Genomic DNA, 17,554 nt, shown 5'->3' with positions numbered 1-17,554 from the left:
GTAAGGTTAATGTTCCAAAATATTGTCAGTACTGTGGGCATAAGAAGTTTTAATGAACCCTGTAGAAGTCTAGGCAAATTTTGGTTTTAAAATACCTTCATTCTTTAAAAACTGACTTGAAATACCAGATGTGAAAGAAAAGAATCTACAGTTATGCTACAAAGGATGAATTACAAAGAAAAACCCCAAGACAATTACTAATAGATGTCAATACCTAGCTTCATCATTTCAACAGTTAGTAGGGTTCTCTGTGGGCATCAGAGATAGAGATAGATGAATGAATAAATCCTCCTGTAGCTGCTTTGTAAATACTTGTATTGCTTTGGGAAGACATCTGACTTTTCATCAAGTAAATGAAAGCAAGAGACAAGCATCAAATTTTTCAAATGCTTTTTCACTTCTGGTCAAACAGGTTATTTCTCCAAGCTTATCACAAAAATATGAGAACTGTAACCTGAAGATTGGAAGGTAGAACTGCACACAATACCTACATTATCTGAAAGTGTCTTGAAAGCAACATTATTAATTTACTTAGAGAATAATAGACCCCATTTGAAATCTCTTTGGACTCTTCCAGAGCAGAATTAACCTTGTGTTATTCTAACCCCACAGAAGACATACTCTACATCACACTGAAGCAGAGACTCATGACTAAGTCCAACCACAGAGCTCCCCATGCTCAGTGTCTTCACTGCACTCAAGAACTTCTCTGAGCTGTGGCACAATCCCTCCTCCATTCCATTTCCACCTGTTCACAGATGTAACAGGAATATTCTGCAATTTTGCCAGTTCAACTAACCAGTGTAAATGAGGTTACAGCTTCAAAGGATTTACAAAAGCATTGGGGGTTTTATTATTAATTCTGCCAACACAAGCATGCACTGTCCATGCTACACTTTGTAAGAACACAGAGCAGGTTTACCCTTAGTCTAATTCACATCTGCTTCTAGCTCCAACCCTATTTAAAGAAACATGTTCACATATATGGCAGGAGTATCATAGGAGTCAATATCTTAAACTGACTATCCTGGTATAGGAAAGAGGATGTTTTTGAACATAAATAACAAATTAGAGGTCCTAATGAAAAAGAAATTTCATCTTTATCAGCCATTCCATAATCTGCATAATTCTTTAACTCATAACAGAATGACAGTCTTCTGTTCAAGCTATTTATGAAAGTTCTTTAAGATTGCCAAAAAACCAAAACCGATTAATTTCATATACATAAACTTGAGAGAAGAGCCTCTAAAATGTTAACTGCCCCCTTCTCCAGTAAATTTGCTGCTTCTGGTCAATGCTTAATAAGAAACTTTTGTAAAGAATTCAGCACCAAAACCATATTTGGATTATTCAATTTTTTTTTTTTTTATTTTTACTTTCCATCCCTTCTTCTTGGAAATAAAAGGAAGAGCAACTTTCTCCATCATGAGTCCAGATTCATCTGATACCAGTTAAATCTGGTAGCAAAAATAGCTATCCAAAGCAAACAGCAACTTTCAGCAGAATTTGGAGTCGATCTATAGTAATTTTTACCAATTAAATGTATGTATTTATTTCACTATGGATTAATACACATACGTTGTATTAAGCTAAGTCATTAGATGAAAAAAAAAGGAAGCTCAGTATCACCATCAATTTAAAAGTTTTACAGCCTAAAACAGTAGACACTTCTAAAACAATTTCCACAAGCATTTTTTGAAGAATGAATGAAGAATCTTGTGCATTTTATGAACTTCAGCTGCTCTTTTTAAGATACATTTTAAAAAATTTGCAGAGAAACAAATTGTAGACTTACTGGTGCTCAGGAAAAGAGCTACTGAACAAGTCACACTGCAGAAAATAGTAAAACTGTCAAATCCATGTGAGGAAAACAATTCAGAACCTTCAATGAACCATACACTACCTGTGCATCTGTAATACCTAACAAGAACATGTGGTTTCATGTGTTTCATGTTTACAAACACTTAAAGAGAAACAGCGGAAAAAAAAGTTTCTTTGCACTCATGCACTGGTTTTGGCTTGGGTAGAGAGAATTTTCCTCCCGATGGCTGGAATGGGGTTGTGGTTTGGGTCTGTGCTGCACACAGGGTTGATAATACAGAGATGCTTTGGTTATTCTTGAGCAGGGCTTACACAGAGCCAAGGCCTTTTCTGCTTTTTGTACTGCCACATGGGGAGGAAGTTGGTGTTATATAGGAGGGTGAACTGGCCAAGGAGCTGCTCCAGACCCTTGGACATCCTGCTCAGTATTTCAAGCTGGCACAAGAAGGAGGAAGGAGGGCACATTTGGAGTGAAGGCATTTGTCTTCCCAAGTCTCTGTGAGGCTTGAGGGGCCCTGCTGTCCTGGAGATGCAAAACACCTGCCTGCCCATGGAAAAATGGTGAAGGAGTTCTTTAGGTTTCTTGCTTGTGTGTGGCTTTTGCTTTCCATATAATACTGTCTTTATCTCAACCCACAAGTTTTCCAGCATTTATACTTGCAATTTTCTCCCTGATCCCACTGGTGGAAGCAGTGGCTGCGTGCGGTGCTCAGCTGCTGGCTGGGGTTAAGCCACAACAAATGGATACAATGCAAATGCAGTAGAATTAAAAGAGTAAGAATATGAAAGCAAAATTTAGAAAGCTTTAACCAAATTGGATTACTAAACAAAAGCTATTTACAACAGTTAGGAGGGTATTAATAGTGATAACTACTCTCTTCTCAAATTTCTATGTTTATCTCATGGCACACAAGTTCTGAGTCTTATTAAGACAGATCATTAGAATAAATTCCCTGTGGTATATATAGCTCACTGAACATCCTACCAAACCATCCAAGTCACATGGTGACTGCACTAAGTGACATATTCCCACTAGTCAGGAGAACAGTTTGGCTCCATTATGCAACTTGACAGACAAAAGCAGAAACAGAAATACTGTGCCAGTCTAAGTCTAAATACCCTGATCAAAGAAGATTGCTTCCCCTACACATACTCATAGAAAAATCATACTAAATAAGACATTATCTTTAGCAAAACAGCAATTTACGAAGCAACTCAATTTCCTGAAGGATTGGTTCTTCATTCATTTGATGTTTTCTTTAAACAACTCAGGGATAATACTCCTATAAAACAGTAAATTCTATTTAACCTTACAACTCAACTGAATAACTAAGAGACATTTAGGACAAGGGATAATTGAAGAGCTGTCCTACATAAAAATCAGTCACGTACTCATGCCAACATGTATTTCAAATAAAAAAATCTGGTATCTGGGTGATTTCTTTAATTACTGTTTTTTCAGAGAATCCATGTCAGAACACTCAAAGCAGTACTATTTTGACAAATAATATTTTCAAATATCTTTCCATTGAAGGTATCTCATCCTCATTACAAGTAACAGATATCTGAGACTAGTAACACAGGAAATTCTACATTCTTTTCTAGAAATACGAATACCTGACGATTCTCTGTACCAAAAATTTCCACTGGAAACAGAAATTAATTACCACAACAGGACAAGTCTTTCTTTCACCATAATATCTCCTCATTCTTTGCCCGTGTCAGGCAGGGATTCATTGCACACCACCACAGACTTGCTCAAAGTAAATTGGAGGAAAGATTAAAAAGTTGTACAGGTTTGACACGGCTTGCTGTTTATCGAAGGTGGTTGATTTATTTTTCCTTAGTTTGAAGTTCACCTGCCACAACCAGTGAATGGATAATAAATAAACTAAAAATTTCTCGAGGTATGCAGTGTAAAGAAATTGGATACTGGATGACACACAGTCAAGTAGGCTGTACAAGCAGGGTTTAGGTTACCTTCACATCGAAACGCAGGGGACTCGAGGGACTTCCTGCACACAGTGCAAAACTTTTTTTTGTAATGTCCTGGAGGCCCAAAACAGTGTGCAACTGGAACCTGCCAGCAAAGAATGCATAAGACATCATCAATTTCAACTTCCAAAGTGTCAGTCAAAATTCATAAAGCTTCTTTATCTTGCAACAACAGTGCAGTATATACAATGTAAATTTAAATAAGCACAAGAATAATTAGACAGAAGAATCATCTGTTAAAAAAAAAATCATACTTAGATATATATTTTAAATACTTCAATTTCTACATTAAAATATATATTTTCAATACTTTAATACTTTAAAAATACTTTTAAGTACTTTAATTGTAAACACTTTTATACTTGGGAATTAATATGTATTGGATATACTTTTAAGTGTTGATTAGCTTCTTGGTGATTCACAACAACATGAATCCAAAGGCTTCCTTTGGGACCCACTTGTAATCACAGTTATTCTTCTAAGCATTCTTAATTGAATCAAGGACAATTAAAGAGTAATTACTGCACAGGCAAACAAAATACCCTAAAGACACACACAAGACAACTTTTAACATCTCAGTGCTGCCACAGTTCAGTGCTCTCTACATGCCTTCCACTACCTCTCCAAATACAGCCCGGCCACTGGCTGATCAGGACAAAGGGATTGGTGGGTCTCTCCCTGCCTTATACAAAGCTTAAAAGCTTGAATGGTACAAAGATCCAGCTCCTGAAGTACATCCAGACTGAGGTTCCTCTTGACTGTAGGCTGAAAATTATACACTGCTATTTTCTCTTGCAAGAGCAGTCTGTACCAACAGTTTTGGCAAATGTGTTTCTTATTATTCACTTACCTTAATTTTTTTTTCTTGTTGAGTGATTAATAATGAAGATAGGAAGTGATAATACCAAAAGAACAACAGATGAAAAGAAGTAAAGAATAAGAAACATACTTAAGCTTCATATCTGTTCTAGAGTCTACTCTTCCTACAAGATGCACATCTTTGCTAAAGTGGCATTCACATCAAAAGGAAGGAATGTAACTGCATGATTAAAGTCCTAGAATCCAAATTATTTCCACAAAAGTTTGCTGTGATTTAGGTATTTAGTATTAGGCATTTCACATGCCCTTCTTGCAAGGATGAACGCATCTTGTTTATCTTGTGATTATATTTCTGGTAAAAGCTGACCTAAATCATTATTTAGGTTTCAAATGAAATTAATGATTCCCAGTAAAACTTTGGAAATAATGACTTCAGGTACACGTAGTCACAGATAGCAACTTTTCTTCTCAGCAGCTTTTCTTCTTTTCTTGGTAAAAAATCCTTCAAGGTCACCAGGATTTTAATTTTTCTCCTTTTATATTAAGGTTTTTCCTGAGAACTATCAGCAGCAAATCTGACACATACTGTGAATACAGAATTTGATGACCCAAGGAATTGCTTCCAGTTATAAATATCCAATTTCCACATGAATTTTCTGTCTCAGAAAGTATGAGGACAGCTACACCAAACAAGCCCGCAATTCAAGCATGAACAATGAAAGAATTGAGATAAAGTTATGCCAGATGCAATACAAGGAGAAAAGAACAATGCTGGAGGTTTAATCAAGAAAAATCAGTAACCCCCAAATTGCAGAGCATGTGGTTCCTCCAGTGCCCCTCAGAATTTGGGAGATAAAAGAACACAAAGAGAGGTATGAAATATGCTTGCATTATTTACCAAATTATATTACCAAACATGAACAGGATAGTGCACAGTAGCTGACCACTGAAACAGAGTCACCAGCTCACTGTCCCAGCAGACCACATTACATTGTCTGGAGGAATCCTTGGTCCCCACCTGACCAGGAAACTGCCCATTCAAATCCCAGGCTCCCCAGAAAGCTGGGCTGACAGACAGCCTACAAAAGAGACTCCAAAAGAGACTGTATATCACTATCTCCAACATGATATATAATTGCATGGCCTCTGAAAGCATCAAGTTTTAACTTTATGTACATGTTGAGGACTTAAAAATCATTTATTTGGGTCCATATCCTACTCCCACAAGCCCAAACTAAAATTTCATTCTCTGCAGCCCTCCATCTCTGACAAAGTTCATAGCTGGCTTACTTTTTTTTTTTTTTTTTTAATCAGAATACCCTAGTCATAAAATATGTGTTTACAAAACTAATATATATCCTTGGGGTGTGGGGGAAATTATCTGGAGAGCCTAAGAAGCTTTTATTAAACTATCCCAGATTAAGTTTAAGACTCATAATTTCTGTCCACTCTGTTACTTCTTCAAGAGAAGGAAGAAACAAACCTCTCTGAACAGTGACATACAAGTTACCTCAGCTCAGTTATTGCAGAGGAAAAGTGCCAGAGCCATCTTCTCCAGCTGCTCCAAAAAAAAAAGTTTGCTGGGAGAAGGCCACTCACACAAAATTCTCCCTGCACAATGAATTCATGTGCAGAAGGTAAGAAATGGCTATGTGAGCATGACCTCAGCCAGACACTGCAACTGCAAGGAGTACTGAAAAGCCCTGGTGGAATTTCTTCAGGCAAGTTTTTCTGCACATCCCAACCTGTCTTCAGGCTTCAGGGGTCATCTTTAAGTGTCCTACTCTTGCCACAGCCTCAAGCACCATGCAGCCACTCAAGGGAGAAGAATACCCCCTGAAATCAGACACAGGAGAGACCTCCTTTAGCTCCAAGGTAGTGAACAAACTGCTTTGGACACCCAGCATGAGCATTCAACCCTCAACATCCCAGGTTTGAAACACAGAGGACTCTTCCTCTGGCCATGAGTCTGGCTATTTTATCTTAAGCCTAGTTTAGAAATGCAGGCTGCTCATTCTTGTCACAGACAGGTTCTGCTGAAAAAAAGAGTATGCGATAAACAGTGTATATTTTGGGGGAAATTGTGAGAAAGGACTTTGACAGAAGGCAAACTTACTCAGGGTCTGACTGCACTTATCTAGAAAACCCAAGGGAAGGAGCCCAAGTCTAAATTCTTCAGCTGTTCAGACCATGATGGCAATTGTCTGAAGTCTCAAGCCACTGTCAAAAAGGAAGGGAACAACTTGCTCATTGAAATGTTAAGGGGGGAGTAGAAAAGCAGAAAAAAAATTCTTTAATTTCCTTCTTACAAACCAAGCCAAAGAAACTGTTTATGGTGAGTGTTTTTTCTAACATGCATTGGAAGATGACAGGTATAAAAGCAAGAGAGCCTGACAGAAAATGGGATGGCAGTAAGATGGAAAAACAGAAAAGGTAAAAGAGTAAGTACAACATAACAAACACATCAATTACATACTGTTTCTCCCAACACATTTTGGTTGCTGAACAAGTTCCAAGCACCTATTTTTCTCATATATATACATATATATACATATATATATATATATGTGTGTGTGTGTGTGTGTGTGTGTATATATAAATATAAAATATTTAAAACTTGGACTAGAAAAGCCAGTGAGAGGTCATGAAAGAGTATAGAATGCTACATGTTATTGCCTAGTTTATATCCACCTCCCTAAGTACAGCAAAGTACAGAAGCCTAAGGTGGCCTAAAGAGAAAATGTTAATAATTCATGAGAGTTTAAAACTGCTTTTCCAATCCATCTACTTAAATTACCTTATGAAAACCACGAAAATCGATTTCCACAGAAAAACACAGAAAATTTCTTCTAGTAATAACATTAAATGACATCTAAGTGCCCTTACAATATTGATCAGAAGCATATCAACACCAAGTATAATGGTAACACTCCAGCAGCATGATCTCCAGAATGACTCTGCACTCAGAGACAGGATACTGCTAGTTCTTGTTCTATTTCCTGCCATCTGTTAAGGAATGCAAGGTATTAGAGAATGCAATACATATCTTTAAATGTTCCTATCAGTCTGCAATAAAATTTGATCCTATAGAAACCTAAGACTTAGATTCTAACTCCCTCAGTGCAATCTGTGCAAGTGTTCAGCAAAAAAGAACAGAACCAAAAAGAACAGCAACAAACTGCTTTTAAAATCCACACTTTGGAAGAAAAACAAAGGCTGGAATTGCTTCTTTTGCTAGTGTCTTTAAAAATTGTTCTTCATCCTGAAATGTCACAGGATATCAAGCATGTGACTAAAAGTATAGAATGAATTCTAGTACTCTTCCACTAAGGTGGAAGTCACTTTGTACAGAGAGGCACAGCTACCCTCCAGACCCTTTGTGTGCAGAGTGTGTGTAGAGTCAGGCCAGGCTGTCTGACTGATCTGCAGCCTTCAGGATGTCTCAGCAGGGGGAAAAATACAGCTCCGGGAAGGCTTGTTTTTCACCCAGCAGCAGGTTGTTTTCTGCCAGCTCAGGCAGAAGAAAGCTTCATCTTGAATCATGAGGCAAAGACTTCCAGGCTCAAAGAGCAATGATAGAAATACAAATACACCAAATGACAGTGTGACAGCTACTGTCTTGGGCACTCTTAAAAAGCAACTACCAAATAAAAACTTTTTCTAGGCCTATGTCTACATATTATTTTGCCCATGCATCTCCTCCTCCACATCAGGATGACTTCCACTTAGCATGACTTTGTAAAATACTGAATAGATTAGGAAACCAGGGTGTCAGGACATGAAGTAGGGTGGGGCTGAGCAGCTTCTAAGTAGGAAAGAGTACACAGAAAGAAAGATACTAACACTCTCAAAAACAGCCTCCAAAGGTTGATTAAAAGGAATTTAACTTAAGATCAGTAGCTTGCAATTCAAAAACACTGTTGCATTTTAAAGATAAGCACAAGCAGCTTGGAAGCCACCATCAGATGCCCACAAGGGCAGTCACACAGGGTCATTCTCAAAGACAGTTCTCAACATAAGGCCAAAAAAATTTGCTGATAAAAATTAAAATGGTGTTTCTGAAACAAAAACATGTTTAAGTGTAGAAGCACTTTCCTATCTAAAGTATCTAATGTTCACTCCAACACCATAAACCTTTGCTCTAGGGAGGTAGATATGGTGAATACACCTTACTACACCCCATGACTGCTCTGTCCAGACCTAGACTATAACCCTCCCTGAGAGAAGCCAACAACTTTGAGATTCAAACTTTGTGATTCAACTTTGTGATTTTGCCCTTACTGACTTCTTTTCAATTACTTCCTTGTTACTCAGCAATCACAAATAGCACTTCGAATTGTTTGAAACCTCTTATTTAGTAGCAAAATTTTTCTGCAGCTTGAACATTTCTACAGAGCACTGTGTGTTCTGGAATGTCCTCTATTTCTTTCTCTTTTTAGGGACAATGCCTATCAGCTACTCTTAACTTGTGTCCAAATTGACATTCTTGCTCTGAGCACTTGATTTATGAGCTGGTGTTTAAAGGCAATGTAAGTATCCATCCCATATAGTAGCTCTGAAATGAAATAAGAATACAAAGTTAAATGGTGTCCCAACACATAATAGGAAAGGAGAGAGAAACTCAAACGTTTAATTATTAAAATTTTAATTTGGGCTAATGCAAGGGACTGATGCACACATCTATGTGCCATCTCACTATATCCAGGATTAGTTTTCTTCATCCTACTGATTGATCTCTGTGACAGGACAATTTGCCTTACATGCTCCAAGGTCTCAAGGACCCTTTGCAATGGACACACTATTTCAAACAAGAATTATATGATACTTCTACTCAAAAGTAAGACTTGTGTAAAAGCTTTCCATTGCAATTAAGAGTTGCTTGGCCTAGTAGTTTTTTGTACTGTAAAGAAAAAATTACATGCAAAAATCACTCACTCCTTGCTTTTATTGTTACGGAGGAAATCAATGTCCATGCCCTTTTATCAAGACAAATATTAGGAATTAAAACAAACACAGTGACATCCCATAATGCTTCTGAAACTGAAGAGTCACTGATATAGCTGCAGAGTTCATCTAGGAGTTCTGATCAAGTTTCAAACAAGCAAACTAGGAGGAGCTAGCCCTTCCTTCCCTTAAACTCTGAGGTTCTACTTCAGGGAGAAAACGGAGAAAACTTTGGTGCAAAGTGTAGAAACAAGCAGTTTTAACCCTCATTTGGATTCTAAATTATGCCATGTGACTGTCTCCAAACAACTGCCTTGTTGAAGCAACACAAGCATGGGTCAGGTGCTGGAGAGAGAGAGAGATACCTTCGTGACAGAAGGTGGTCAGTGCTGCCCAGCAATGGCCCAGGTAAAATCACAGAGTCACAGAATGGCCTGGGTTGGAAGGGAACTTTTAAAGGTCATGTAATCCAAACTCCCATGCAGGGAGCAGGGATACCTTCCACTGGATCAGGGTGCTCAGAGCCCTGTCCAACCTGGTCTTGAAGACTGCCAGGGATGGGGTGGCTACCACCTCTCTGAGCAACATGTGACAGTATTTTACCACCCTTGTAAAAATTGCAAAAATTCATTCCTTAAATCTAGTCAGAATGCACCCCCGTTTACTTTAGAGCCATTGCCCCTCATCCCACTGCTATGGGCCACTCCAGAAAGATGTTCTACTTTCAGATTGTTGTTAATGACCTGCACACAGCTGAACCCAGCAACCAGAGGGAGAGACTCAAGTCAGCAGACAAGGACAAGAGCAGAGACCCCTGCAAGCACCACAGCTTTCCCATTCCTTAACCCAGCCCACGAATGCAGCAGCTTTCCTTACAAAGGAAAGTTCTATTTTTAGCACAAAAAGATTCAGAAGTTGATAACCTAAACTAGCATTTTTCCATTCTAGACAACCTGGGTTTAAGAACAACAGCACACAATAAAATCTTGTGAGACTTTAAATGCTTCTTAAAATAGAAATGTTTAGAAATCATTAGAGCAATGCACCAACACACCAACAAGGAAAAATAAGCATAGCAAATGCTGAACATCATTAAACCATTCTTCATGTGATCCTATTTAAAATTAGTTTTACAAGAACAGTTATATAGAAAATACACACACACTTCTAAGAAGCTTTAATACAGCTTCAATTCCAACCTAACAAGGGAAAACAAAACTTCACATTGCACCCCCAAAAAGGTTTTGCTTTTACTGTTATTTTGGTTTGTATTGGTGTTTGGGTATGGATTTCTTTTTGTCCTCCTTTCCTTTTTTTTTTTTTTTTTAATGTGTGCTGTAAAGTAGGTAAATACTTATTGGAGTGTACAAAAGAGAGTGAATTTGAAAATTGCTGAGGCCTTACCGTTGGAACAAATAATATGCCCTGCAAACTTTTCAGAAGACTGATTCATGAAGGCTTGTTTAGAAACATCATGACCTGGACCCACTCTAGAATACTAAATGTATAAATACTAAAGGTGATAGTGATTTAAAATAGAGAAAAAAATTCATAGATCAGCCTTAAGAATGAATTAATCAAGAACGATCTGAAGCTGGATGCAGTTGTGGCATGCTTGTGACTGTGGGCCTTTACTTGACCCTGGGAAGGAAACCCTACTGTCAGGAATAAAAGTTTCCACCGAACATCTGCTGAAAAATTATTCTCTGATGGGCTGACTTAGTATCAAATGACACACATTCTGATGAGCTTTAACAATTGCCATCTCCTCTAGATGAAATCCAGGCAAGTAAAAAAAAAGTCTCAGTTCTGTAATACACGGAATATTGACATAGCTGAAAGAACTATCAGAATAAAATCCCACCAGTGTTCCCTCCTGCGTCAGACCTTTTAATAAATAAATAATCTGAAAGGAGAGATTAAGAAAATAAACTTTCCACAAATTGTATAAATGGCTGTCATTTGTTTTTTTGCTCTGTTATATTTTTTACGCAAATGCCAAGTCTGGTATTTGCTTTGACAGAGCCTGCATGCAAAACGACGTCTCCCATATGGCAGACTTCACTTGTACAGCTGATCAGGATTAATGCAACTTGGATGACCACGTCAAGGACATGACAGTCCAGAACGAACAGTACAATCCAGAGTTTTCAAAATAAAATCATTACAGCTCAAGACACAAAACATAGAAGACTCTTTGCAGCTAAATACAGCAACACTGAACTGCAAACAGTTTCAAAGACTGACAACACCACCAAATAACTATCCTTGCTGTGCAGTACAATTTGTGTTTATTGTTTACAGATAAATCAGAAGATAAAAATTATGTTTTGGGGCAGATATATTAAAGAGACTGATAAGAGAGAAAAAAATTACACTGACGTCTACAACTGATGCAAGTGGGAACATTAGTAAGTTTCAATAGAGAATTTTTACCATATAAAAGCAGAGGAACAAGTACTATTTTGAACAGTGAATTAAATTTAGAGCAAATCCACAAAAGAAGTCATAAATATTTGCAACACCCACACTCTGAATTAAATTAGTTTTCCAGTTGGATTTTTGCCACCCCTCTAAAGGCCCTTGTAGATAGCTATATCATCTGATTCAATATTCTTTTTGCTACAATTGATTGCCAGCATATTGAAACAGCAGAAGATGCTAATTTGTAGTAAAAGCATTTTTCACTACCTACATGTCCCTTTATATGGGTTCTAAGACTTACAGCAGTATTTCTTACTGTTTCACTGCCAAATTTCCATGTATTGGACAACTTTTAGACACCTCTCAAGAAAAAAGGTTTGTAAGGAAGGAGGAAAAGCAAAAAAGAGAAAAAGCAAACTTTGCGCTGGCAAAGCCTAGCAGCTTTACCACCTAGACAAAACATAATGAAGAGAAACAAATGGGTAATTTATCCAATCCCTGTAACTCAAATTGCATATTGTCTTCAAACTTCCACATCTTACCCCCTATACAGGCTTCCACAACAAAAAGGAATTTGTACAAAGAAAGGAATCAGCTCCCCTTCAAAGGTCTACACAATGGATTCCCATAAATGTGCTTTGAGTCAGCAAGGTCTGTAATGAACATGACTGATTTTACAGCCATGTCTCATTCGACTTTTGCCTGGGGCTCCTTAAGGTATTTATAATGTTTTACTACTTCTCAAGTAAATTTCCCATTCCTTCTCCCCTTTTGTTCCTCTTCTGCCATCCTTTTCAAAGTGGGTAACACACTTTTTTTTTTCCTCTTCAGTTTAGCTTCTTAATACCTTAGTTGCATCCTATTATCTTCTTTAAAGTTGATTCATGTTTTACAACCTTTGAATCAATCTCTTACACATAAAGCCCTGTGGGAGAAGGTCACAAGACATCTAAAAGCAAGTACTTTATTACTTACCAAAATCAATTTGAAACTACTGTTGATGAACTGAAGTCCAGCCCTCTGTTTTTTGGCTTTTAAAATCCTATACTTGAAATGCAATACGTTTATTCTCTAGGCAGAATAAACACCAAGATTTTTAACATGCAGAAATCAATGGAAGACAAACACAGCTCCTTTTTCTAGGCACAGCAGCTTAATTTGTAATAGCTGTAAAAAAATGGTGATTTATACAGCTCATCTTTATGACACGTGGTGCAGTTTACACCAGTCATTCCCTCCAATATTGCAAGACTTCCAGGTAATGACACACAATAAAAGCATCTAGTAACACTTAAAGAATGCAAATAACTGGTCTTCAAAGATAGACTATCTACAGTTGCTCATAGCAGACTTTCCAAAGGAAGTGTAGCTTTGCCTGTGAGATAAAAGCTTCAGTGATGACTAAAAACTTTTTGCATTATGATATGAAAAAGCCACTGCTGTATGACATTATGTTCATTAGTGATAAATGTGTGGTATTACCCCAAGAAAGACACAAGTCAGTGTCTTACTCTCTTTACTCACCCTTACAAGGCTGGGAGCAATACATGAGCATGGTATCTTGACATTCTTGAGGCACTTTTCGTGAGACATGAAGTTGCAAACTGTGGAAATAAAATAAGAACTGTGAGCAATTCTTCACAAGCAAGCGACTTTAAGAAACACAAACAATCAAACAAAACCAAAACTGGAGTCAAATACAATTAGGACACATTTTTTCAAACATATCTGTTATCCCCTAGGTTTGAGAACATACACAGCTGTCACACCCTGAGCAGTGAATGAACTCCACGTTGTTTTGATATGAAGATGCTGGCAATGTTAAAGGAAGGAGGGTTTATCCCAGAACAGTACAAGCCTACTGCAAGTCATGTCCTCCCACACTCTCTCTTCACAAGTATAAAATGAGTTATTAAATTTCAAGAAAAGTTTTAAACAGTCCAAAACAGCTCTTTGATGTAGCCAAAGCAGAAGGACATGTTTGTAAGTGAATTATTCTACAAGCTAGTGCATGTGACATAAATGTGAGAAAAAAAAGTATTGTTACAAACCAAGTGCAATGGATGAAGGAGACAAAATTCAAGGTCGCCAATTATAGGCAGCTTTGAAAGTCAATAGTAACTAGCTATTTCTTTTATTACAGGTTTGTAATTCCATCCAAGCTCCACAAAGCATGCTTTCAAGCATAACAGTGTTTTAAAAGATTATTTCTCATGGAGGGGATATTTTCCACAGCTTCTTACCATGAATTTGTATTATTTGTATTAAGCTGTGTGAAAAAACAAGGGATTCTTTATTTCATTCCCACCACCTCTGATTAATTAGGAACTAATAAGCCATGCAGCTATGGATTTAGAGTTCTCCCTCTTTCAGAATTACTCTCCACTGGTTCAAGTGTGGTGCAGATGCTCAGATCCTGACCTCGTGAGTGGAAGTTCAAACCTCTCCCAGTCAGGGCAGAAGATCACTTGTCAGTGGCAACTGTTGCTGTACACAGGGGATTTTCCCATCCCTGTTTTTCATAAGCACAGTGCACCACTTCCTAAGTTTCACAAGTATCTGATAACACCCCAAGTGCTTCAAACTCCCCATCTGCAGTCCATTGCTGCCACTGACTATATGCTCTAGTGCCACCAAAAGCACTTCTCTAAACAGCCCATACAAAATTTTCCTTTTAGTAGCACAAAAAGGATGACACCTTTCCTCTCAGCACTCATCTTAATATGAGTAGTAGGCATATTTCTTTTTCCATTAATCTGCAAGTCAGAAAAAGAAGCAGTGCAAGTCTCTACTGTGTTCAAACTTGTTATTCATCATCTGTGGTTGTACCTGGAATGATTACTGCACTGGTGAAATAAAGTGGGAAGGAGCAGAACAGAATCTTCTGCATGGTGCTGTGAAATGTTACATGCTTCTTTAAGGTTCATGACTATATCCAACTAAATAGGGCACATCAGAGAAGGAAACAGTCAAAGTAAGGATGACAAAGTGGATTCTTGCAGCTGCAAACGCAGTTGCAGAAGAGATTTGGAGGTGACCTCTATGAGCACATAGTGGGAGGAGCACACAGCCTATCAGCATAGAGGAGACCAAAGAAAGCAAAGTCATTGTCTGGGCAGAGGAAAGATGCATCTCCTGCTCCAGAAAACAGGTATGAGTCCATACAGAGAACTAGTGAATCCTCATCCCTGATGTGCTGTCTCAACACAGACATATGGTAATATAATGACACCACAATTAAACTTGCTCCTTCCTTAGGTGTCAGCAGTATTTCTACTGATGCTCTTAGGAGGATCACCTGCTTGCGGTGAGAACAGGTTTATAGAAGCCACAGGAGAAAAGGCCACCTGCCCATTACCACCTACAGTCTGAAATTTGCCACTCACACCCTGAAGACATCTGCTTCAGGTGACCTTGTCACTGTCTGAGTGGTGCCCAAAGTTTATTTGACCTGGCTAGATGAGGGAAATGCCTCTGAAGGCAGAAGCATTGTGACAAAGGTTCTCGTGGCTGTGACCCCTGAAAAGCAGGGTATGAACCTTCAAATATAAACAGGCAGATGTCAAGAACTTCATAAAGAGGTGAGAGCTAACCAAGGAGGAATCTGCAGTGACTAATGAAATTCAGTGATATGACACTGTTTTCCCTCATTTTTCTAGTTTAGAAGCAGGCTGGCTAGAAAGCCAAGCAGAGAGCATGGTGGTGCAGACTAATCACAGGAATTTTATGATCTGCAAGATACAGCAGGAAACTGAAGTCTGCAAGACCACTCTCTACAAGTGGCTATTAGATTTAACTGCACACAAACTTAGTGCACAAGTTAACTGAGCCCCACCCAAACACCTGAGGGAATTCAGCTGATGGAAGAGAAACTCCTGCCATGGACCCTGAGAGATGTTCTCTACTTATTTAGAGAACCCAAGCCACTAGGTGATACCACAATTCTCTCTTTGCACTGACAAACCCAGCAAAACATGGTCTTGCATAAAGACAGTAACATATGTTCAGATAAGGAAACATCTCATGACACAGAAAAACGTACTAAGTCAGCAACTTCAGAGAAGCACTAAAACCAAACAGTGAATGAATGTTTCAGACAAGGAGCAAAATAGGCAGGTGCATAAAGTTTTTAATTGTTTGAGTGCATACAAGAAGAAGACAACACAGAAAACAATCAGTTTCCTAAAATGTGAGCCAGAAAATTGAAGCATTTGCAAATAATCAAATTAAGGAATATCAGGAGACAAACAGCAGGAGATAAGCAGTGCCCAAACATAGCAGGTAACATTCTCAGTGAAGGATTTCCACACGTTTTTCAGGAGTCACTCACACAACTCCTCCTCTGCTTGTCACATTCCTCAGGGGGTGAAATTACTCCTACAAGTCACCATTTTGTTTTTGTTTTGCACATTCCACACAGGAAGAGATAAACCCAAAATGGCAGCAAACTGAAGCATTAACAATACTGGGGGGAGGGGACAGGCAGCAGAATCCTACAATCATATCAATAATTCCAGAAAGACTTAATTAAGTCTTAAGATCTGACAGCTAGGAGAGGTTTTGCGGGTTTTAAGGGATGACCTTTCATTAGGAAAAACAAGCCAGAAGACACTGTGTGCAAAGTTTCTGCAGATGAAATGCAAAATTCTGAGGAAAAAGCATTTAAAGGAAGGAGGACAGGCTGATGTCTTATAGGATGAAGATCTCTTGATCCATACAAACTCAGTGATGAGCTACAAGCAGACACACCTATAGGTAGTCTAAGTCAAAAGAAAGCAATTTCAATTGCAGATTTCAAACACTGTACAAACATTTCTTTAAAGGTGTAGGGAGCTTTACCTTGAGGCCTTCTGCTACAATAAATTACTTTCTTCTTGTGAAAAATTAGGTATTGCCAATGCTCAACAAGAAGCCATTTGGCCATTGGGCATCACAGTGCTGCTCATGGAGCATGAGATCTGGCTTTACAGCAGGCTCTGCCCTAAGCCATCACTTCCTACCACATTATGTTTGACTTGGTGATTTAATAAAGGCCATGTGTACATATGGCAACTCATGGAACGTACAGCCAGAAGCTCCCTAACATACAAAAAGAAACAGAAAACATCTTATTCCAGGCCTTCCCAGCAAGACAGGATATAAAAGCTGGGAATCACTGTAACTGATGAGCTGTGTAACACTTCCTTGAAAAATGATGGCTATTTATACCCTCCAATATGTCACACTTTTTCCACATAAGCATTTTTCTCTGTCCTCAAGAAAGACTTCAAAGCAGAATCCAAAAGAAGGAAGAAGAAAATGGTTTCCTGTAGGAACTCTAGCGATGTTTTGGTGTCCTATGCCAATAGTGTCTGAGTGAGAACTGCTCATAAAATTCCAGATATAACACATAATCTTCTCCCCATTTTGAAAAGATGACTTAGTCCTGAGAAAAAGTCTAGAAGTTAGAATTTCCTTTTGTTTCCTCTCTGGGAAAATACTCACCATAATTCAGTTTTGGTGGCTTTCAAACAGAAATTTATTTGTATATTAACATGCTAGGTTTTATTTC

General features: G+C 38.2%; 1 protein-coding gene across 1 annotated transcript in view; it reads right to left on the bottom strand.

Moving 5' to 3' along the window:
• The window catches only part of DGKQ (diacylglycerol kinase theta), an 87,867-nt gene that overhangs the window by 50,649 nt on the left and 19,664 nt on the right, over positions 1–17,554 (bottom strand). The window contains exons 2-3 of the mRNA XM_079330878.1: positions 13,528–13,607; positions 3,802–3,901 (exon numbers count right to left, since the gene is read on the bottom strand). Of these exons, the coding sequence (XP_079187004.1) occupies positions 3,802–3,901; positions 13,528–13,607 (180 nt within the window). The remainder of the gene's footprint in view (positions 1–3,801; positions 3,902–13,527; positions 13,608–17,554) is intronic.

This window comes from Erithacus rubecula (genome assembly GCF_903797595.1).
Source record: "Erithacus rubecula genome assembly, contig: SUPER_Z_unloc_1, whole genome shotgun sequence".
NCBI lineage: Eukaryota > Metazoa > Chordata > Aves > Passeriformes > Muscicapidae > Erithacus > Erithacus rubecula.
This window is presented reverse-complemented; position numbering and strand designations above follow the sequence as displayed.